Below are 25,224 nucleotides of genomic sequence, written 5' to 3'. Positions count from 1 at the left end.
TTGAATTACGCAGCTCCCTGAACCTCTGAACTGGATCTCTGAAGCTTTGGAACCATGAATCTCTGGAGCTTTGGAATCTTAGATCCTGGAGCTTTGTAACCATAGATCTCTGGAGCTCTGGAACCATAGATGTCTGTAGTTTTAAAACCAAGAATCTCTGGAGCTCTGGAACCATGGATTTCTGGAGCTTTGAAACCATGGATCTCTGGAACCATGAATTTCTGGAGCTTTGAAACCATGGATCTCTGGAGCTCTGGAACTATGGATCTCTGGAGCTTTGGAACCAAGGACCTCTGGAGCTTTGAAACCATGTATCTCTGGAGCTTTGGAACCAAGGATCTCAGGACCTTTGAAACCTTAGATCTCTGGAGCTCTGGAACCATGGGTCTCTGAGGCTTTGGAACCATGAATCTCTGGAGCTCTGAAACTATGGAGTATTGAAAACATAAATATTAGGAGCTTTGTAACCACGTTTCTCGGAAGCATGAACCTTGGATCTCAGAAGCTTTGAAACCGTGGATTTCTGCTGCTTCGGAACCATGGATCTTTGGAGTTTTGGAACCACGGTTCTCAGGAGACTTGGAACTATGGATCTTAAAAGTTTTAGAACCATGAATCTCTGCTTTTTAAACTTAGATCTCAAGAGATTCGAAAACCAAGGATCTCTGTAGTTTTGGAACCATGAATCTCAGAAGCTTTGGAACAACATGGATCCAGGCGCGCAACTAGACATTCACCAAGGGGGAGGGGCAAAGGCAAATAGTTCGCGCGGGGTAATTTTTATTTTTGGAAGCATTCTTTTCAGTTTGGTGCAAATTTTTGTGGGAAAAATTATAAATTTATATTTCAGGGGCAAATTTTATTTTTGGCAATTTTCAGTCATTGGAAATCTTAAATCTTTGTTTTAAGGGACTTTTTTCAGTTTTTTTTGGGCATATTTGTGTGTGGGAAATCTTAAATGTTTATTTGGATGGCAAATTTTTTTATTAAATGGTATTTTCAAAGTATATGTAGGGGCTTTTTAATCAAAGAGTGTTTTTTGTTGGGTTACCTTAAAGTTGGGTGAATTTATAAAACATTTGGGGATAATAAAAATTTTTATTTAGGTGCAAATTATAAATATTCGGTGGCATTCAAAAAAGGGGACAAATTTAATTTTGGTGGGTCAATTTGAATAAAAATGTGCGAGTATAATTTAAAAATCCAATTTGGGGGCATTTTTAAAGAAAGGGGGCAAAAATAAAAAGAATCTGAGCTTATATTGAGAAATGTTGCGCGCCTGCAAGGATCTATGAAGCTTTGGAACCATGGAACTTATAAGCTTTGGAACCATGGATCTATGAAGATTTGGAACCAGGTAGCATGGAGCTTTGGAACCAAGGATATCTGGAGCTTTGGAACCATGTATCCTAGAAGCTTTGAAACCATGGATCTCAAAAGCTTTGATACTATGGATCTCAAGAACTTTGATACCATAGATCTCAGGAGCGTTGAAACCATCAATCTCCGGAAAACCATGGAGTTTTGGAACCATGGATTTTGGAAGCTTTTGGATCTCTGGAGTTTTGGAACGATGAATCAGAGAAACCATGTCATTTGAACCTAAAAAATCCAGGACCCATTGAACCAAGGTTGAGCAAGGTTGATAAATTGTCACTATATGATTAAGGTTTACACCAAGGAAATATGGAAGCTGGAACATTTACTCCGGCAAAGTATCTTCTTCCTTGCTTTAATTCTTCCCGGAGGGGAAACCACATTCCTAAGAATTCAAAGTTTTGATTTTTGGTTTTGAACTTTTTTCTTTGTTTTATTACCTAGATCAGGATCAAACTGTTCGACAAGGGTTGGATATTTATCATAGTTGTTGAACCCGCCGAATATGGTTGGTTTTCCGTCCACGAGGAGTATTATTGATCCTTGGCGTGGTTCAGACATCTCTCCGCTGTAACTCCACCTAGATAAAAGAACTTGGGAATCTTTTATCATGGTTTATGTTTAGTCATAGAATTACTGTGACTAGGTTCTGGGATGGGTTTTCAAATATATTTTTATTTTAGTGTTTTTAAGGATGGTCGTTTTATTGTTTTTGTGCGTATTGTACCGTAACGTAGATGTTTATTGTATGCCTGACAAATCTACTTGTTATATCTTCATCCTTGAGCAAACAAGGATTCTTGGTTCACAGCTGAATTCTTGATTTTGATGGATTAATAAAGGGATTCTGGTTCTTTAAACGTTTTTGTGTCTCCGGGTTGTATTATTAGCGCCAAATCTCCGGATACAATTATTCTCATAAGTCTTCTCATTTGTCTATTGTGTTAATTTATTATTGCAAACATTCTTGAACTATACGGACATGTCAGAAAACACTTAAATGTTAAGGATAAACACAGTTTTACAAACATACACACTGTTACAAACATACACACTGTTACAGACATGCACACTGTTACAGACATACACACTGTTACAGACATACTCACTGTTACAGACATACGCACTGTTTAAGACATGCACACTTTTAAAGTCATACACACTGTTTCAGACTGTTACAGACATAAACGCTTTACTTTTACATGCATAAACGCTTTACTTTTACGGACAAGAATACTTATGGACATAAACACTGTACTCTTATGGACATGATGGACATGAACGCTTTACGCTTATGGACATTAACACTTAACTCTTATGGACAGTAACACTTTACTCTTATTGACATGAGCACTTTACTCTGATGGACAAGAACACTTTACTCTGATGGACATAAACGCTTTACTCTTATGGACTTGAACACTACTCTTATGGACATGAACACTTTACTCTTATGGACATGAACACTTTACTCTTATGTACATGAACACTTTACTCTTATGGACATAAACACTTTACTCTATGGACATAAAAGCTTTACGTAATTACGAACATGAACACTTAACACTTAAGGACTTACACACTTTTAAAGACATACAAACTGTTACAAAAATATATATCACTTTTCTGTTACATACAATCATGTAAACTTAAATTAATCACAGATTTTTAAAACATAATAAATAAGATATTTGTGGAACCGGTACGGTCATGCATTAATAATCAACATCAGGACAAATAATTAATTTAAAAACGAGCAACTCAGATTATAGAGACGATTATTAATAACAAACTAACTGAATCCATGTTAACCTAAATGTTTTATACATAGGATTTATAATACTTTTTTATCGTTATCCAACACAAAAAAGTTTGGGAATTTTTCTGTTTAAATTGGTGGATTTTCTAAAATAATTGAAGTCAACATTTTTTACGGGCAAACCTTATTTATCACTATCAGTCTGAACGTTCCCTAGTATCATATGAGTTGCCATACAAAATTGTATGTATTCCACGGTACATAATAATTATTGATCCAGGAAAAAAATATCAATTTTACAATGTATCTAATCCTTATAAAGTTCACCTTAACCTGAACCTTTACAACCGTAACCAATCGGATAAGGAAACACTGACATTAAAAATAATTAGAAAAATGAGAAAAATAACAAAAATAATGACAAGGTAATCGGAGTAATTTTAGTGTTTTTGTCACACTTCTATGTTCTGCGTGATAACTGGTTAGTGTTCTCGGAGGATAATTCCAAATCAACAAGATAATTATGCTTTATCCCTTGATTGTAGGATATAACACGACTTATCAATTATCTTTATGAAGATAATGGAAGGTTGTCAACCCTTCAATTCTCTTCCCCTTCCCCCTCTATACGATACTTATGTTGTTTTCCCTGTAATATATTTAACCCTATTCCGACGGGGGGGGGGTCACCGTGCCCCCCCCTGTCGTTTTTTTGCGATAACTCAAAAAGCATTGGTCTGAGGCTGTTCAAATTTTTTGACTTAGCTAATACATGCCCCTCACATCGGCTTAAAACTGGGCTTTTTTACCTACTGCCTGAGTCCTAAGGCATACTGCCTAAATGCCTTATTTTACCTATACCAGACTAATCTATATTTAGACCTACTTCCAGTCATTGGATTTCAACATTTTATAGCTCTTTGGAAAGCCTAAAACACAAATGTTATAGATTTGTATCACAATAATGAAATAGAGAAGGGGACCCCCCCCCCCCCAGTCTATTTTGGCTAATTCAGACGTCAGTCGGAATAGGGTTTAAGATAATCAATGTTTTATATAGCATAAAAATTAGGAGTAATTTTTATATTTTTTGTTTAGTCTGAATCACATTTACAATACGCGGAATACGACAAAGACTTAAATAGTTCAATTGACATGTTAACTGGCTCATTTCTCTTGGTATAATTTCTATTCAAATATTTTAGGCAAGCGTACATATTTCTGACACAACTTTTTGTGTCTTTACAACACAATATTCAAGCTACATTCTCATGTTTTAAACATTGTTATGGAATGTTTTAATAAAAATAAAAACCTTGGACTAACAAAAAAAACTTACGTGTTCGTTCTGAAGTCAAATATTTCCGTTGAGTTTAGATAATCCTCCGAGTACCCCCCGGAGACAAGAACTCCTGTATCTCCTGAAGGACTAGGGTAGTTGGTGCAGGAGTGCAGGTATCTAGGAGTACGGAGAGGAGGGAGGAGTTGCCACTCCTTCTCCTGGGACATTTGTAGAGTCTCCACCCTCCCCAGGATAGTGTTCCAGGAGTACCCTCCGGTTACCATCAACTTGTTCCTAAATATCAGATCTAGTTGGTCCTCACTCTAAAATAAAGATGGAACCGTCTCTAAATCTGAACCATTTTCTAACATCAAAAACTTTTTTTTATACAGTTTACTCCGTGATGCTTTCATAACTCTTAATTCTACTTAAATATTAACCATGCTCCTTTACCCAAACCTTGTTCCTTTAGATAAACCTCCCTTCTCTAAACCCAACCGATACTAACTCAAAACCTTTTCCTAAAACCCTAACCCTGCTCATAAAACCCAAACACTGTTTCCAAAATACAAACCCACTCAGAAAACCGCTTTATTTGGAAAATAAAAAATCTTTTCAGAAAACCCAAACACTGTCGAAAAACCTGAACCCTGAAAAAACTAGCCTCTGTTAAGATCATATGATAACACTCAAGCAGAACTATACACAGAAACAACAACGCCATTGTTTCTTTTCTTTGGAAATTGTTGAATTTGTTACTGCGGAGAGAAAAATGAGGGGGGGGGAGTGCTTGAATCATTTATTTCTAATTTTTAGTTTCCCTTCATTATAAAATCATAATTTTACGCTTGATCCACTTTCACCGCTATACTTAATAGTAGGGAGAAATTATTAAAACCTTTAACCTTGCAGATTCTGGCTCTATCTGGCTATGACAATCTAATATGGGACATTTAATTTCATCATATCCATAATTAGTTTTTTTATCAAATTTATTAAAGGTCTTTACACCGTAATATACTAATTACCAGTGTGATTTCAAGGGAATAAGGAGATATCGCTGTTTGTTTGTTTTTCTATCGGAAAATTAATAATAAATGACTGCGGTTTTTCTCCAGAAAAAAAAGCCCAAAATTTCAGTTTTAAAATTTAAAATTTTTTTTTGACGATATCAAGATAAAACAGTCTTTCAAGGAATTTAATGGATGACGGTTTTAATCAAATTCTCTTAGAAAATAATTTAGCTACAATGTAATTATAATTCTATATCAAAATCCTTTTAAATTTTCTAAGAAACGTGATACATATAAATCCAAACCACCAGTTGAAAGATTTAAAAAACAGGGGAAGAATAAAATAATCTTGAAATACCTTGTAATAGGTGTAGCACATTGATAAGACCTTTCTAAACTCATCTTTGTGTTGACCTCGTGCCATTTTCCTTCTCTCCACTGCTCCATACCTCCCAGAGCCATCGGAGTAGCAGATCCGTCCCGTCCTCCCAGGACGATCAGGGTTCCGCTTGCTCCGACTACAGAACCAAAATGGCGTTCACTAAAAAATGAAATATCAAGATTTTACGTGTTTCAACAAGCAATTGTTAAACTTAACAGTCCCTTGGGACGACTAGATATCGTAACATCCATCTCTGCAAAAAAAAAAATGTTTGAAAATATAATTGTTTGTTTCTTTTTTAAAATTCTTGACTTTTCCTTAAAGCCCTCTAACATTTGATCATGAGATCCCTTGCTGAAGCAAAAAGTACTTATAAAAGCAAAATTAATATTAATTTAGTTGAATATTTAAAATTACGTAAAGTGGATGAGTTAATATAATTAATATAATTAACTTCATGTGGAGTTTCTATTCAAAGTGTATGATTCATATTTTTCATTGTTTTAATTAAATAAATAGCCTGGTGTATGGTTAAACAGAAGCCAAGGTCATTATATGCTTTTAGATGCATTGTTTCATGCATAGTTCCGGACTTAGATCCCTGGATTGTTTAGTGCATACATCCAAGTTCTGTGCATGAATTTAATGCACAGTTCCATGTGTAGTTCCATGCATATTGAATAGTTCCATGCATAGTTCCATACGTAGTTCTATGCATAGTTCCATGGATATTTAATTTCATACACAGTTCCCTGCATAGTTCAATCCATAGTTCTATGCATATTTAGCTTTTTACACAGTTTCATGCATATTGCATATTTCTATACATAATTCCATGCATAGTTTCATCATAGTTCCATACATAGTTCTATGCATAGTTCCATGCATAGTTCCATACATAGTTCCATACATAGTTCTATGCATAGTTCCATGCATAGTTCCATGCATAGTTCCATGCATAGTTCCATACATAGTTCCATACATAGTTCTATGCGTTCCATGCATAGTTCCATACATAGTTCCATACATAGTTCTATGCATAGTTCCATGCATAGTTCCATACATAGTTCCATACATAGTTCTATGCATTGTTCCATGCATATTTAATTTCATACACAGTTCCCTGCATAGTTCCATCCATAGTTCTATGCATATTTAGTTTTATACACAGTTCCATGCATATTGCATAGTTCCATATATAATTCCATACATAATTTTTCATACATAATTCCAGACATAATTCCGTGCATAGTTCCAAGATATAGTCCATTTTGTCTTATCGATGGGGTTCGAGGTTTGGTGATGTGTGTCCCCTATACTCAGGAACATACATTTATAAGTGTAAATAAAAAAAAATATTTGATAGGAAAAACATCGATTTTTTACTCTGATAAAGATTTTACCTGTGTAACGGAGAAGTTGTGACCCATCTGTTCAAATCTGGAAGATATTTCCAGCATTCATTCAGAGATTCTGTATTATTCACTCCTAATCAAAATAATCTTCTTATTGATAGAATTAAACAAATCATGGTCACAGAATGCGGATTAGACACATCTTTTTCTTCATTTGTAAAGACAGCGGAAGCAATTGTAATGCATTAAGTGCGGACCTAACCTGGCCTATCATGGTGGGGTTTTCGCCCTTCAGGATGAAAATATGGAATGTTTACGAATTCACCACGAATATGTTTATGTTGGATCTGTTCTCTAATATGAGAAGAAAATTACCAATAAACATTAAGAAGAAGAAAGGAAAAGGGGTGTCTTAAATATTTCAATTAAAGCAAATTATAACCTGCGCAAGCCAGAATAAATCCATCAATGTATGCTGCCACCAGGCCTCGCCTAAAGCAGGGATATCATTTTTTCTTTACGGTCCACGATTTAGCATGATAGATATTTAATGATTTCACAAAGAAAGAATCAATTTTACAGCTGCAGGGAAACATTAACATGAAGAAACAGAGAGCAAAAATTCCGGACAGTCGTCTTTGAAGTCTCATTCTTTTTGGGTAACCCTGTAATATTTATATTTGAGCTGTTTTACTTATACAAGGGTTGAAGGGTGGAAAATAAGAAACCTTAGAGAAAACAATTAATTTTCCTTCATTTCCTGAAATATATTAAGCATTGAAATACCGGGAGTATATGTAAGGTTACGGTTCATCAGAAAACAGGGAGAAATTCAGGTTTAACTGGGAGCTCGGACAAGTCAAGGTTACTACAGTGATAATCAGAAAACAATTGAATAGGAAGACGACATTATAGCAATAGTTAAGTGTATTAATGTTGTTACAAAGCAACTAGTTTTACTAGACACTTATTTAATCACTAATTTAGAAAAATGGGTCTACACTTTACAAATGCTGTGTCTTATTGGACTTTTAAACGATCTAACTTGATTCTAAAAGTCGTCTTCCTATTTTAGAGTTTTCTTGTTATTCCTGTATGTATAAAACTGGAAGAGGATAAGGTTCAGCTATGAGATGGAATAGGACAAGGTTTAACCAATACCCATGGGAGATGGATTCAGGTTTAACTATGAACTCTGTAAGGTTCAGGTTTATCAAGGAGCTAGAAGAGTTTCAGATTTACTTTGGAGAGGTTTAGGTTTCATCTTGTACTATTGTAAAATCCCGGTGTAGTTGAGATTTATCAAGAAGCTAGAAAAAGGAATTGAGTCTTTGCCACGAACTCTGATTTTCTAATACCTATATCTTTGGATTCCAACGTCGTTAACCTTTGACATTTCAAACTATGACTTCTGTTAGATCAAATAATATAAGTTTGAAATATCAAAGGTTTACGACATTGGGTTCCAAAGATATAGGGATTAGAAAATCAGAGTTTGTGGCAAAGAATCAATTCCTTTAAGTTTTAACCAGTGAGTTTTTGGTTTTCCTGGGAGAGGTTTAGGTTTACCCTGAGATCTTCGAGGTTAAGTTTTACCAAGGAGCTAGAAGAATTTCAGGTTTAATGGAAATGGTTTAAGGTTACCTCGAATTGGTTCAAGTTTTCATGGAAAAGGTCTTGGTTTACTTTTACTTGGGAAAGGTTTATTTTTACTTGGGAGAGGGTTATTTTTATTTGGGAGAGGTTTAAGTTTACTTAGGAAAGGTTTATTTTTACTTGGGAGAGGGTTATTTTTACTTGGGAGAGGGTTATTTTTACTTGGTAGAGGTTTAATTATACCTGGGAGATGGAAGAGGTGCAATGCTCCTTGAATTACACTGCCCAGAAGGAGAAAAGAGTTCCACATCTGCTAGTTCACCCTGTATTTAGTCTGTTTTAGAGAAGGATTTTGAAATTTACAAGAATAAGATTAGGATAGTTATCAAATAGAACTCAGTGTTTAATCAGAAAAAGACTCAAACCTGACTTGAAATTTAGTTTTCTATTGCATTATAAACTCTTTACATTTATTTTATCAAGTTTTCCAAGAATAATCATGATTCATGATGATTAAAGTTTAGTGTTTACCTCCTGAGCATTATATCCTCCAATAAGCAGGGACAAGGTTTGCTCGCACCTTAACTCCGAAATACTCCAAGATCCTTTTCTGCACTCTAATATCTCACCCTGAGCCGGTAGAAACCCAAGATTACATTCTATAATACACTTACTCCCCTCCACCAAGTCCCGAGTGTTGCAGAGAATACGTCCGTTCTCAGGGTCTTCGGGCTTTACACAGCCATTGTTTACTTCTCTAACCTGGATACAATTAATCATATTTCTGCCGGATCAATATATCTTATTTGGAACATAGGTTTGTATCAATCCAATGTATTATACCGTGTTATGAATCTGAGGATTCTGCGTCAGATCAATGATATGCTCCTCATCCGTCCCACTCTCCTCAAAGCTTGTCACCAGCTCTGTAAAGTCAACTGGAAATCTTTGCGAAAGCTCAGTTAATCCTAGAAAGTAAATTTATAATCAAAGTTAAACCCGTGATCACTTGTATTAGAATAAAACAGTAAAATCATAATTAAGGACAAGAAAGAAAATTTTTGTTTATTGTAGATAACTTATATTAACTGTTACTAGGGTTTCTTATTTTTCCTGATTGATTTGGTTCCGATATAATGCATAGTATGGACTCCCTCTAAAGTTTTAGCCATTTCAACACAATGTTAGACAAAAAAAAACAATGTTATGAGATTTTCCGATATTTATTAATATATTTTGATTGGAAAACATATTAAAAATTATCTATGTCTCGAGTAAATATTTATTGTTTGATTATTTGAAAGACGATATTCAAGAGAAAATAACTTTTTTTGCCTTTACCCCTTTTAAAATACATTTTAAAACTAAATTCGTATTAAATATATGTCAACTAAAAAATTTTTAATGTTTTAACATTGCTTTTTATGTCTAACATTGTCGAGTCGGCCCCATGCAAGTATCCTCTCCATGCAGGACACCGTGTCTCACAAAACCTTTCCTAAAGCTAATAAGAATGCAATTCCAATAAACTTTTCGGCATTAAGTGCGAAATTTCCCTGTCCTAAATTACGAATAAATCATCCTTCTACATTTTTTTCTGATTTTTTTTTATGCTGTATGCATGAAAATCTTTTTTGCCTTTTAGGGCAAAATTTGTTCTTAGTTTTTTAAATAGTTTTGAATTCTGGAAAGCTCCAGAAAAGGTTCATTGAGACATAACCGTCCTGGAATTAATCCGGAAAAGATTGGAAACTTTAAATAATGAATCTTTTGTCATATTGATAATCATCTGGAAAATGAAGACCACTTTAAGAATCAAGTTAACTTTCAAAAGTCCAATGAGCATGAGATACAGAAATTGTGTAGTGTAAACAGGCCTATTTATCTAAATTAGTCATTTAATAATTTCGTCTTCCTATTCCATTGTTTTCTGGTTATCACTGTATATTGTAAGTTTAACCTTCTATAACCAGAGAAAGCTCTTTATTCATTTCTTCCTCTGTCATCTTCTGTGAGCTCGGAGAAATATTTGCATTCGAAAAATCAGTGTTTATCGGAGCTTCCGGAGATCTAAAACTCTCAGGATTAGCTCTGGGGAGTTGGTTTGAATTGTGTAGGATGACAGGACGGGTTGTTGTTAGTAGGACTAATCCCGGAGAAGTCGGAGAGGGAACCTTCTCCTTTACAAGGGGAATTTGAATAAACTTTACTGGAGCTCGGTTTTCTCGGATAACATTTCCAAAGGGACGTTCATCTGGAAAAAAAGTCTTTTTAGTTTTAATTTCCAAACTTTACATGTATATTTTACTTTACCACAAAATGCAGATAATATCATACAAGGTATTCAAAGTGTTTTATGCTTATAGGAAAAGCTAAACAAATGAGATAACAATCGTAAAATTTTTTTTTTTGGAAAACTCATTTCGAAGTTAAATTCTTTATTAAACAAACCTTTAGAGATATCCTTAATTAACTGCAGATTATCCAGGACGTGTTCCCTAGTTGGAGTAATACCCTGAGATTCCAGTTCAGAGAGTTTATCCTTCATCTGGAACAAGGAAGATTTAAATCTGATCTAGTGTGGATCAATTATTAAATCGAAGATGATATTGCAGGATTATTAGACACGTTTCCTGGTTCCCCTTTATACAGTATAAACTGATGTACCTTGAGCATTTCCAGTCGGAGTCGTCTCAGCTGGGTCTGTTTTAGAATAGCTTTGTCACTCATAGGAACCATGTGCCCACCTGAATGTAAAACCTTGTAATCTCCATGAGCAACATTGACTAGGAAGAACGATAATAAGTTCCAAAGAATCATTTTTCAATGAATACTAAAGAAAACACTGTTAACCTTGGTGAGGGAGTAGGATTGGAGATTCTCCCTTCGTCGTAATCTTGCCACCAGACGTCAGTATTTCCCGAGTATTTTCTCCGACTTGTCTCACTTTCTCAACCTGAAACCCCAGGGAACCATCCTTCCCTGATCGGGTTGGGATACTCTTTTTCTGGTTCAGATGGATCAAGGCATCTTCGATCATCTCTTTAAAAACAAAAATCAACATAAATTAAAATCAAAATTTTGTAAAATATTTTATTCCTCATGAGATGATTTTTGAATGAAAACCAACTCCAAAAACTATTAAAGTTAATTAGAATTTTGCTGATGTAGTTATGCACGGAAACCTAAAAAAGTTGAAAGATTATATATTACCTAGTGTGATCGGAGAAATATTATCCGTATTTTGTAGAATCTGTTCTAGTTCATGAAGTTTCTCCATCTGTCTTTGAATATTTAAGGTTTCAACGTCAGAGCTGACTCCAGTCTAAACAAATCAAAGTTATAAAATAAAAAAATAATATTAGATGATTAAATTTTTATACCTGTACGGATAAAACAGTGCCCGGAGTAAACCCTTCCTTCGTACTTTCTGAAGGAGAGTTATTTTCATTATTCCCAACCCTGAGCTGACTAGAAACCTTGAATAGGTTTAGTTCCTCAGCTCCGGGAGCTGGTATTTCATGAAATCCAAAATCACTAAAAGAAGGTTTCGGAGTGGTTAGTGTTATGATATCTCTCTGGGGAAAGACTGCAGGTTCCTTTTCATCTGGAATTTCAAGTCGGATTATTTTTGGTTTGTTGATGGAATTGGTTCGCTGAATTATATCTGAGGTTTGGGTCGGAGAAAATGTAAACTCCGGATCCAAGTCCTTGAATAGAACATGAGACGAGGTGGGACGAACTCCGGTATTAGAAAGACTAGGGAGGAAGGATTGAGCTCTAAGAATCTCCTGACTAGACTGAAGTTTCTGAAAGAAGTTTGTATTTCCCAAAATATCGTCGTCTTTGTTGGATGTCGGTTCAGGACGAAGGATCAATTCATCAGGCTTGAACCGGGTTGGATTGATAACCTTCTTCATTGTAAATATTTCTCCGTCAATCTAGAAAATGTTGGAAAAGAAAATAATGTTTAAGAAATAAATTAGCAGTGGGACCCATACAACTGTACAAAAAGGAAGACGACAGTTTGACTCAAGTTGTAATTTTAAATAGTCTAATGAAAATAAAACACAGAAGCTGTGCAGTGTAATAAGATCTATTTCACTTAATAAGTAAATTTACAAGCAACTGGTAGAGCACATGCATCAAATACTTATAAAATTACCTAAATGCCGTTTTTTCCACAATTTTATGGGCCTCCCTGTAATTTAAGTACCTTTGTTTTCATGACAGGTTTATCAATATTCTCCTTAGCTCTCATCTGCTGTAGTTTGCTACTAGCCAGGGAACCTAGATTCTTTAAATCCAACCCCTGAAAATAAAGCATTAAGGTTCTTGAAAATTTCTAAGTTTAGAAATTTTAACTATAAAGGATTCTTTTTTAAGTTTAGAAAGGGCATTATTGACAAATTGGAATTTATATGGCGGGCACACTGCACGTACAGCTTAATCTGAGAATGAATGTAATCTGTTTCTGTTACTTAAATTCTCTTGAAAGACGCTTTACACCCAAGTTTAGAAATGATCAACTCTTAATAAAACGAGATTACCTCTACTCCAGGTTGGGACGAATTGCCTCCCTGACAGGATAACTCTAATGGGGAGTTGGACCATAACGAATGATCACAAACCATCTCTGTCTAGAATACAATCAGAATTAAATAATAAAATCAAAGAAGGATTTTTTCTAAATGCCATCACCTTAGGATGCCCATGGCATGTGTGAAGGCAGTAAGTTCCACTTGATACAGCTTCATCCATACTATGTTGGGGGTAACACAGAACCTAATATAGATAATTTTTGAATCTAATATAAATATTTAGAACCTAATATAGATATTTAGAACCTACTATAAATATTTAGAACCTAATATAATATTTAGAAACTAATATAGATATTTAGAACCTAATATAGATATTTAGAACCTAATATAGATATTTAGAATCTAATATAAATATTTAGAACCTAATATAGATATTTAGAATCTAATATAAATATTTAGAACCTAATATAGATATTTAGAACCTAATATAGATATTTAGAACCTAATATAGATAATTAGAATCTAATATAAATATTTAGAACCTAATATTGTTAAAATTAATTCGAAATATAAGGAAGACGATTTTTCCGACTCAAATGCCCCAGTCTTTTCTCTAGATGTATGTGTACTCAAATCCATTTCCTCCTCATGTAGTGCCCACATGTTGAATCTCCGCTCATCCCAGCTCCCTCCCGGTATTCAGTCAGGTTTAGAGAGTGGAGCCGGTAACAGCTCCAACACAGGGAGCCTCTTGACTCCTTTATGATGATGACGCAGATACTCAGATAGCAGCAGACGCTCTTACCCGAAGGGTTCCCAGTTCATCATGCATTCCAGAGACAACATAATCGCTCATCGCCAGCATGACAAGCCGCGATCTCTGCCTACTAGGTTGGATAAGTCCTGTTGTTCAAGATCCTGTTGATCTGCTTCACCAACATGAAGATCTACATCACTCCCATGAAGTACCCACAACATTCATCATTAATTCCTTTGTTAATTTCTAAATCAAACAATTTTAACTCCGCCTTAAATGCAAATATTTCAAAACACTCGTTTTTTAAATAAATGTTAGAAATATCCATTTTAGATCTCTTTATTTTATTATAGTGACTTTTAAAGTCAACAAATATATATATTTAGAACCTGATATATATATTTAGAACCTAATATTGATATTTATAACCTAATATAGATATTTAGAACCTAATATAGATATTTAGAACCTAATATAGATATTTAGAACCTAATATAGATATTTAGAATCCAATATATCTTAATTAAACAGCAATTTAATATTTTTTTTACTATTTATTGCCTACTTCATGTTTCTTGTTTTCACAATCTTTAGTGCCTTATATATATATATATATATATATATAGATATTTAGCAACTGTCCTCTTCAGCTTTTTCGTCCTTCTTATCTATCCTTCTATTAAATTCACTCGAATGCTTATTGTCTTTTTCTGATATCAACACTATCCTCCAATAGCCTACCTGTTCTCCAATATATCCTTCCTTTCCTCCAATATAGCCTACCTGTTCTCCAATATATCCTTCCTGTCCTCCAATATAGCCTACCTGTTCTCCAATATATCCTTCCTGTCCTCCAGTATAGCCTACCTGTTCTCCAATATATATCCTTCCTGTCCTCCAGTATAGCCTACCTGTTCTCCAATATATCCTTCCTGTCCTCCAATATAGCCTACCTGTTCTCCAATATATATCCTACCTGTCCTTCTATTAATCCTACCTATCCTCCAATGTGTCCTACCTGTCCTCCAATATATCCTACCAGTCCTCCAATATACCCTACCTGTCCTTGATGTTTGGTTCCAATCTTGTGACACATACATCTAGCTTGTCCAGGTTCATTGTTCCATTTTCCATTATGACATTCATGATAGGAACTCTGCCCAGGACACTGCCAGATACACCTGCAGTATGGGTATATTAACTTATGAATTATATTTATTGTTTTGAAATCAATAAGTTGTAAGTTCACAATTGTTCTTCAGGCCATGAATGGTTGGTGTTTAAAATTAACCCTGAGATAAGAAACAATAGTTCCGTCTCTTTCACTGCGTTATTAAATGTCGTCTTCTAGAATGTTTTCGCGGAATATAAAACGTACTTTGTTCCTTGCGGTACAGGCGAGCTGAGATCAACGTCTGGAAAACAGTACCAGCTTCCTCCGTAATCTTCTCCAACAGGAGAACATTGGGATTCCTCCTCCGACCGACATTTCTCTAAACAATCAATTCTGTTAAAACCTTTAAACATAGTTTGAAGCAATAAACATACCCTCGGCAAATATGGAAAGAAAACTATATAAAATCCTATTTGATAAAAAGAATGCAAAAAATTAGAAATAAGCTATAAAATGTTTAAACTGTACCTGGCCCGGTTACACAGTCGGAGCAGGGTTCGGTCTTCTCACATGAGAAGTAAAGGAAACAAGAGAAAGGAAATGCTCCGTTCTTCTCATACCTGACATTACAGACAAATTCATAAAAATAATTTTCTTTGTGTATTCTCAACTTTTTTAGATTATATTAAAAATTTGGATATATTATAATTTCTATTACAGTGATAACCAGAAAACTCTGGAATAAGAAGTCGACTTTTAAACTCAATACTTTAAAAAGTCCAATGAACATGAGGCACTGCATTTATTCAGTGTAAACAGACCCATTTATTTGCTTTTTAACAACATATAATGCACTTCGGTATTGTTTTAATGTGGTCTTCATATTCTACAGTTTTCTGGTCGTGATGGATAAAGATTCAAGGATACAGAATAATAAGATATATAATTACCAAGTAAAGTATCTGCAATCTTCAGTACTTTCACACGCTGACTGACAGCTCTGAAAATAAATGTTTAAAGGGGAAGTCCAGGATTCCAACATTAAAGGGACTGTAGACGGAATTATAAAGCGGCATGTTGGATTCTGAACTTTACCCTTTAAAATAACTGTCTGATCAGGGGTTTATAATGTGTCCTTATTTTTCTACAGTGGTAGGCGATTATATGAATACAATGAAGACGACTTTTTATTTCAATTTTGATTTATATCAAGCTGTTAAACAGCATGGATGCACATAAAACATCGAAGTCAAGAGAAGCTGTCAATTAAAAAAGCGTCTCTTTGATTACTTGTAAACTTTTAATTCGAAAAAAGCTTGTTAACAATTAAAACTTAAATAACAAAAGTCGTCTTCATTGTATTGATATTATCGCCTACCACTGCAGCTAAAATTAGATTTTTTTAATGTGGGTTTTTGGATAAAAGTAACTTGCGCAGTTAGGCGCAGAGACAAGCACGGAAATGAATTCAACACTTTTCCAGATAGAAAAACGACGATTTCTTCCCCATCAAGGTTTAAAGGGTATCGTTGTGAATCAGAAATGCCGCTCTACAAATGAGGGATCCCTACAAGGATATCTAAAAACCATGTTCTAAAAAAATTAAAAAAAAAAAACAATCCAATCATGAGGTTTATAAACGTTTATAAATTATTTAACTTTTTCCGCTAAAAATTACGCAAAAAATATTGATGAAATAAAATCAAATGAAAGAACCTGACGCACACTTCTAGTCTCTCCACGATCAAACGGAAGCTGAGTTACCAGTGATCTGAACAAGAACCGGAGATATTATAAAATTCTTAAATAATTCTAATATACGTTATCCTTTTAATCTGCAGAAACGTGAAGATTGATACAGAATATTACATATACAGGATGTACCACTAAATATGACAGTTGAGAGATGTCGTCTTGGATATCTATCTAAGAAGAAAGTGCAGTGTATCAAAAAAAAGCTGCGGGATTTTGAAACATTACATGAGGCACACCACATTAGGGAAAGTTTGATACAAATTTTGTCATTAGATAGCTATCAGAAATCAAAGACGATCTTTAAGATGTCTCTCAACAGTCCTGTTTTATTGGGACACCCTGTAATAGGATAAAAACTAACCTTATCATATTGCTTCCTATTCTAGTACAAGCTGTACTGTTAAAACAATTTATAAAAGACGATGATGCTGTTTGCCTAAATATTTAGGTTGGATTAAATATCGTGCTTAAAAAAATCTGATAAAATTTTTATAATTTTTCATGGATTCAATTTTTTCCGTTTGTTCCGTATTATGAATTCCTCTGTTTTTAATTTGTTGATTAAGGCTTCTTTGTTCTTTTGTTTTATTTCAGCTCCCTTATATTTTTTTACGATTTTATCTCAGTTCTCTGTTTTGCCCGGCTCCCTTTTTTTAACTCTTTTATCTCTGTTCTCTGTTTTGCCCGGCTCCCATATCTCTGTTCACGATTTCAAGTTTTTATGCAATTTACGATCCTGCACAGTTCAATCCTCTTTTTTAAAAATAAACATGATTAAGCGTTTTCCTTCTTCATTGATTTCTTTCTCATTTAATTAATCTTCTCAGGTTTTCAAAGTTTTGAATCTGTTTTATTATTATTCCATTTCTATATTTGTATATATCCATGTTCAATTCTACATTTCTATATATATATACCTTGTGTTTCTATATATATACCTTTTATTTTTTTATATATACCTTGTATTTCTATATATATACCTTGTATTTCTATATCTATATCTTGTTGTTCTATATCTATACCTTGTTGTTCTATATCTATACCTTATATTTATATATCTATACCTTGTTGTTCTATATCTATACCTTGTTGTTCTATATTACCTTGTATTTCTATATCTATACCTTGTATTTCTATATCTATACCTTATATACCTTGTTGTTCTATATATATTTTTTGTATTTCTATATCTATACCTTGTATTTCTATATATATACCTTGTATTTCTATATCTATACCTTGTATTTCTATATATATACCTTGTATTTCTATATATATACCTTGTATTTCTATATATATACCTTGTATTTCTATATATATACCTTGTATTTCTATATATATACCTTGTATTTCTATATCTATACCTTGTATTTCTTATACCTTGTATTTCTATATATATACCTTGTATTTCTATGACCATGATGAAGAAAATCTGAGTTCACAAGACCAGCTGACACCAACACTGCTCAACGACGAAAATAAAAATATTCAAAAATAGATCTTTAAAACAGAACTGCACTTAAATTTAATAATAATTAGGTTTCTTCAGAGTTTCAGGGTTCACTTTGTGTATCCAAGCTCAGGGTGTAAACTTAAACTAGCTCCGGGCACCATAGGAGCTGTAGAATTAAAATGATAGTTTTAACCTTAATTACGATATTTTGAAATGCCTAATGTATTTCATATTAATTTTGCATAAAAAAAAAATAGATTTCTGCTGGTGAATCGGCAAAGAATGAAAAAATGCATGAAAACAGTTTCATAACTGCTGGATCATTTAGATTGAAAATTGACCTTCCAGGAACTGTTGTTTATTATTTTCTTTGTCTGTCCTAACAAGACTTCTGTACAGGGCTTACAATTCTTTCCCGTATTGATTTTATTTGACCTACCCCCCCCCCCACCGTGCACCACTCTTGTCTTGATTTGATCAATAATCAATTAAAGTTCTCATTACATACGACAACTGTTGGTTCAAATTCAGGATAAATTAATTTTTTTTAATATTTTACATAAAGCTTCTAAATAAAGGATACTTATTACCTAGTTTACAAATATTTATAGGACAATGAACAACTAGAGCTTATGCCAGGTGGTGGGGTGACAAAGTTCATAAAAAAAGTTAAAAACTAAGTGTTTTCTTTTGGTTACTTAATCATTAAAGTGGGTTAAATATAACGAATTTCTGGCACCAATGTGGACAAAGGAATTGAGTCTTTGCCATAAACTCAAATTGTCTAAATATTTTCTCTAATTGTAAATCTTTGACATTTCAAACTTATAGTTTGAAATGTATAATGTCTACGGCATTGGGTTTCAAAGATATAGGGATTAGAAAATCAGAGTTTGTGAAAAAGACTCAATTCCTTTACTCTACATACAGATAAGCATCACTGGGTGTAAAATATTATTTTTCTTGTTGAATAGTTTAAGAATATTTTCTGTTCCTGGTATCAGAATAATCCGCAATCTACTCATACCAGACTTTCATATAAACCTAAAATGATAATAATTCGCTAATCCCATGTCAGTGTTTATTCTGCATTCCAGTTTTTTAATCCCATGTCAGTGTTTATTCTGCATTCCAGTTTTGTAATCCAATGTCAGTGTTTATTCTGCATTCCAGTTTTTAATCCCATGTTAGTGTTTATTCTGCATTCCAGTTTTTAATCCCATGTCAGTGTCATGTCAATTTTCATCCTGCATGTCAGTTTTTATCCCATGTCAGTTTTTATTCTCATGTCCGTTTTTCATCCCATGTCAATTTTTAATCTGCATGTCAGCTTCTAATCCCATGTCAGTTTTTAATCCCATGTCAGTTTTTAATCCCGTGTCAGTTTTTAATTTTTATGTCAGTTTTTATTTCACGTCAGTCGTAAATATCTTGTCAGTTGTAAATATCTTGCAAGTTTTTAATCCCAAATCAGTCTTTAATCTGGTCTCATTCTTAAGTTCTATTTCAGTCTCCAATGCCATGCAATATTAGCTCAATAGTAGTTTTATTGAATATGTGAAGTATTATAGATAAATGTAATTTTTAAATTCATGTCAGTTTTGATTTCATGTCAGGTTTGAAGTTATGTCAGTTTTGATTTCTTGTCAGTTTTTAATACCATTTCAGTTTTGATTTCTTGTCAGTTTTTAATACCATTTCAGTTTTGATTTCTTGTCAGTTTTTAATACCATATAAGTTTTGATTTCTTGTCAGTTTTTAATACCATATAAGTTTTGATTTCACGTCAGTTTTGAATACCATTTCAGTTTTGATTTCACGTCAGTGTTAAAGTTATGTCAGTTTTGGCTCTATTATGTCAGTTTTGGCTCTATTATGTCTGTTTTGGCTCTATTATGTCAGTTTTGGCTCTATTATGTCAATTTTGGCTCAATTATGTCAGTTTTGGCTCTATCATGTCAGTTTTGGCTCTATTATGTCTGTTTTGGCTCTATTATGTCAGTTTTGGCTATGTCAGTTTTGGCTCTATTATGTCTGTTTTGGCTCTATTATGTCAGTTTTGGCTCTATTATGTCAGTTTTGGCTCTATTATGTCTGTTTTGAGTCCTTTGTCAGTTTTGATTCATGTCAATTTTTAATCCATGTATTTCTTATTTTCCGCGTTTGTATTACATATCATTTTAGAATTAATTTTTTAATCCGATGTCAGTTTTAAATCCCATGAGAGTTTTATCTCATGTCAAACTTAATTCCCTGCCATGAAAATTTTAAGGATTACAATGTTTTTTAACGGAGAGAGGTTTATTCTATATTTTTAATAAAAATTTATCCAAATGTTCTAGCAATATGATTATAATTGTCCTTGGAAGAGCTCCAATCTACTGTTTAACATATAACATAAACATATAATTCAAGAGAAGCGCCAGTTTGAGGACATGTATGTGCATTGTGCATAGTGGACTGTACAATGTACTATGTACATGCGTAGAAACTGTACACGTTACAGTGTACTGTACATGCAGTCCCGATAAATATGGAAATTATTATCCTATTAATTTATTTATCGTGTTCAGTTATAAAGAGTTTTGTGTCATATTTTTTGGTTTAATATAAAAAATTAAATTCGAAAGAAAATTCTTAATTTTTCAAAATCTACTCATACTTTGCAAATCCCGAATTAAAGAGAATGTTATAAATTAAATAGCTATAGTCCCATGTTTTTTGAAACTCCATGTGTTAAAGGGTTGATCTACTCTATTCAATGGTGCGTATTGTTTTATTTGGAAACTTAACAGACTTGACAAACCTTTTCATAAACTTTTGTTGTTTACTATTAAACTTGTTTTCACTGCAGTACACTGGGGGAACTTGAAATCCCCTGGTTTCACATGGTGTAGAATTCCCCCACCCGGTATCCTTGCGTTGGTCCGTCTTCAAGTAAAGGTTTCACGCAACTAAAATCCACAGCACGGGGAAACTGATTTGACCAGTGGATTTCTGGTATCCTGTATACACCAGAGTTCTGATAGCATGTATATATCAAAGTTCTGGCCCCCTGTGTACACTAGAGTTCTGGTATCCTGTATACACCAGAAGTTCTAGTATTCTGTATAAACCATAGTTCTGGTATCCTGTAAACACCAGAGTTCTCGTATCCTGTAAACAATGATAACCCTTTCTGGTATTAAGTATATATCAGAGTTCTGGTGTCCTATATACACCAGAGTTCTGGTGTCCTATACACACCAGAGTTCTGGTGTCCTGTATACACCAGAGTTATTATATCCTGTATACACTAGAGTTCTGGCATCCTGTATTCACCAGAATTCTTGTATCCTGTAGAAACCAGAGTTCTGGTATCCTATAAGCACCAGAGTTCTGGTATCCTGTATACACCAGAGTTCTGGTATCCTGTATCTATCAGAGTTCTGTTGTCCTGTACACACCAGAGTTCTGGTATAAATAACAGAGTTATGGTTTCCTGTATACTCTAGAGTTCTCGTAGCCTGTAAACAATGGTAACCCTTTCTGAATCATTTTAAAACGTTCGACAACACCTTTATTTCTCCTTGATACCAATTGTTGGTAAGTGGTGCCCTTCCCCTCACTGATTGCTGAGTTGCTCTACAACCATATTGCATAAGGTTGGAACCATCTGACGCCGGAGAAATAAATATGTTGGTTTTGACCTTGGTAACAAACCTGGATACGGAGCAAACCCGTCCCAGGTGGTGGACTAAACGAGATACATATTACGGGAAAATCTGATAATTCTTTTTTTTGTTTATGCTATACCATAGATTTATAAAAATAAAAGATAGGACACTAGATGTCGTCTTTTCAATGAAACTCCTTCACAACAATATTTTAATTAATCTATGTGCTATGCATTTCGAAAAATGTACGGCCGCCGAATTTCTTCTGGAAAATTTGGGCTTCAGACTATCAACCCTCATGCATCTCAGACATTTTGTCTATGATAGTTTTGCAGATCTGCACATCAGTGACAAAATCACAATATAACTTTTGTTTCCAGTTTGTTCTAATTCTGCAAATAATACAGTTTGTTTGTTTGTATGATTCCAAAAGGTTGAATATGTTATATTTACATAAATACATAAATTAGTTTGAACCTAAAATATTTCTAAACAGACTTCACCAGATTTCTAGAAAATATTTCTAAACTGACTTCACCAAATTTCTGACTTCACCAGATTTCTAGAAAATATTTCTAAACTGACTTCACCAAATTTCTCATGATTTAGGAATAATTTCTCTAGACCATGTGTTTATCTAACTAGACAATATTTTAATTGTTTTCAAACCAGTTCTTTTTTACAAAAGCAAAAACATTTCTTTACCCCAACCCCCCTTTATGTCATAACTTCGTAAACCTTTTTGATTTTTGAATCATCTATTCAAATTTAATCTTAAATCAAAAACATCTCGTCAACATGTTTTTCCTCCAATGTTCAGCCACTGAAAACATAATATGTTCCAGTAGAACAGGTTTAGAATTTCATCAAAATAGAGACCTGGAGTTCTTTTAAAATGTATCTAGGTCTGTATTTGTCCTGTCTATATATCTAGGACAGTATTTGTCCTGTCAATATCTAGGACAGTATTTGTCCTGTCTATACATCTAGGACTGTACTTGTCCTGTCTATACATATAGGACTGTATTTGTCCTGTCTATATATCTAGGACAGTATTTGTCCTTTCTATATCTAGGACAGTATTTGTCCTTTCTATAAATCTAGGACTGTATTTGTCCTGTCTATATATCTAGGATTGTACTTGCCGTGTCTATATATCTAGGACTGTATTTGTCCTGTCTATAAATCTAGGATTGTACTTGTCGTGTCTATATATCTAGGATTGTACTTGTCCTGTCTATATATCTGGGACTGTACTTGTCCTGTCTATATCTAGGACAGTATTTTTCCTGTCTATAAATCTAGGACTGTATTTGGCCTGTCTATAAATCTAGGATTGTATTTGTCCTGTCTATAAATCTAGGACTGTATTTGTCCTGTCTATATCTAGGACTGTATTTGTCCTGTCTATATCTAGGATTGTACATTTAATTGTCCTGTCTATATCTAGGACTGTACTTGTCCTGTCTATATATCTAGGACTGTACTTATCCTGTCTATATATCTTGGACTGTATTGTCCTGTCTATAAATATAGGAATGTATTTGTCCTGTCTATATCTAGGACTGTATTTGTCCTGTGTATAAATCTAGGACTGTATTTGTCCTGTCTATATCTAGGACTGTACTAGTCCTGTCTATACTTCTAGGACTGTATTTGTCCTGTCTATATAACTAGGACTGTACTTGTCCTGTCTATATCTAAAATTGTATTTGTCCTGTCTATAAATCTAGGACTGTATTTGTCCTGTCTATAAATCTAGGACTGTACTTGTCCTGTCTATATCTAAGATTGTACTTGTCCTGTCTATATCTAGTACTGTACATGTCCTGTCTATATCTAGGACTGTATTTGTCCCGTCTATATCTAGGACTGTATTTGTCCTGTCTATATCTAGGATTGTACATAATTGTCCTGTCTATATCTAGGACTGTATTTGTCCTGTCTATATATCTAGGACTGTACTTGTCCTGTCTATATATCTAGGACTGTATTGTCCTGTCTATAAATATAGGACTGTATTTGTCCTGTCTATATCTAGGACTGTATGTGTCCTGTCTATATCTAGGACTGTATTTGTCCCGTCTATATCTAGGACTGTTTTTGTCCTGTCTATGTATCTAGGACTGTACTTGTCCTGTCTATATCTAGGACTGTATTTGTCCTGTCTATATATCTAGGACTGTACTAGTCCTGTCTATACTTCTAGGACTGTATTTGTCCTGTCTATATATCTAGGACTGTACTTGTCCTGTCTATATCTAGAATTGTATTTGTCCTGTCTATAAATCTAGGACTGTATTTGTCCTGTCTATAAATCTAGGACTGTACTTGTCCTGTCTATAAATATGGGACTGTATTTGTCCTGTCTATATCTAAGATTGTACTTGTCCTGTCTATATCTAAGATTGTACTTGTCCTGTCTATATCTAGTACTGTACATGTCCTGTCTATATCTAGAACTGTATTTGTCCCGTCTATATCTAGGACTGTATTTGTCCTGTCTATATCTAGGATTGTACATAATTTTCCTGTCTATATCTAGGACTGTATTTGTCCTGTCTATAAATCTAGGACTGTACTTGTCCTGTCTATACATCTAGGACTGTATTTGTCCTGTCTATATATCTAGGACTGTACTTGTCCTGTCTATATTGTCTATATCTAGGATTGCATTTGTCCTGTCTATATATCTAGGGCTGTATTTGTCCTGTCTATGTATCTAGGACTGTATTTGTCCTGTCTATATATCTAGGACTGTATTTGTCCTGTCTATTTATCTAGGACTGTATTTGTCCTGTCTATATATCTAGGACAGTATTTGTCCTGTCTATATATCTAGGACTGTATTTGTCCTGTCTATGTATCTAGGACTGTATTTGTCCTGTCTACATATCTAGGACTGTATTCTCCTGTCTATATATCTAGGACTTTATTTGTCCTGTCTATATATCTAGGGCTGTATTTGTCCTGTGTATATATCTAAGATTGTATTTGTCCTGTCTATAAATCTAGGACTGTATTTGTCCGTGATGTTTTTATTTAAATCATCAATGTTTACAGTTCTAAACCCAACAAACCACAAACCAGAGACCTTGGCTCTATTTTGCTTGAACTTCCATCCTTTAAACCGACATAACGTTGCTGGTTTAACTACCAATTGTTTCTCAAATCAACTTCT

General features: G+C 33.9%; 2 protein-coding genes across 3 annotated transcripts in view; one reads left to right on the top strand and one right to left on the bottom strand.

The window, feature by feature from the left end:
• The window catches only part of LOC111703264 (uncharacterized), a 44,067-nt gene that overhangs the window by 10,074 nt on the left and 8,769 nt on the right, over positions 1–25,224 (top strand). The window lies entirely within an intron of this gene.
• LOC111703261 (uncharacterized) lies at positions 919–22,159 on the bottom strand. Its single transcript, XM_023475153.1, has 27 exons — positions 21,194–22,159; positions 19,382–19,431; positions 18,336–18,396; positions 17,296–17,370; positions 16,896–16,950; positions 16,130–16,179; positions 15,708–15,799; positions 15,444–15,558; positions 15,126–15,246; positions 13,466–13,549; positions 13,315–13,404; positions 12,981–13,076; positions 12,148–12,705; positions 11,978–12,089; positions 11,618–11,806; positions 11,432–11,511; positions 11,216–11,312; positions 10,725–11,018; positions 9,608–9,732; positions 9,296–9,526; positions 9,008–9,087; positions 7,611–7,660; positions 7,217–7,301; positions 5,790–5,972; positions 4,476–4,712; positions 1,818–1,957; positions 919–1,762 (listed from the first exon to the last, which is right to left on the bottom strand). Exons 2-27 carry the CDS (start codon positions 19,410–19,412, stop codon positions 1,665–1,667), a joined length of 3,429 nt encoding a protein of 1,142 aa, XP_023330921.1. The 5' UTR covers positions 19,413–19,431; positions 21,194–22,159; the 3' UTR covers positions 919–1,664.

Source organism: Eurytemora carolleeae, unplaced genomic scaffold (assembly GCF_000591075.1).
Source record: "Eurytemora carolleeae unplaced genomic scaffold, Eaff_2.0 scaffold545, whole genome shotgun sequence".
NCBI classification, from domain to species: Eukaryota; Metazoa; Arthropoda; class Copepoda; order Calanoida; family Temoridae; genus Eurytemora; species Eurytemora carolleeae.
Note: the sequence above shows the minus strand (reverse complement) of the source record. Positions and strands in the feature narration are given on the sequence as shown.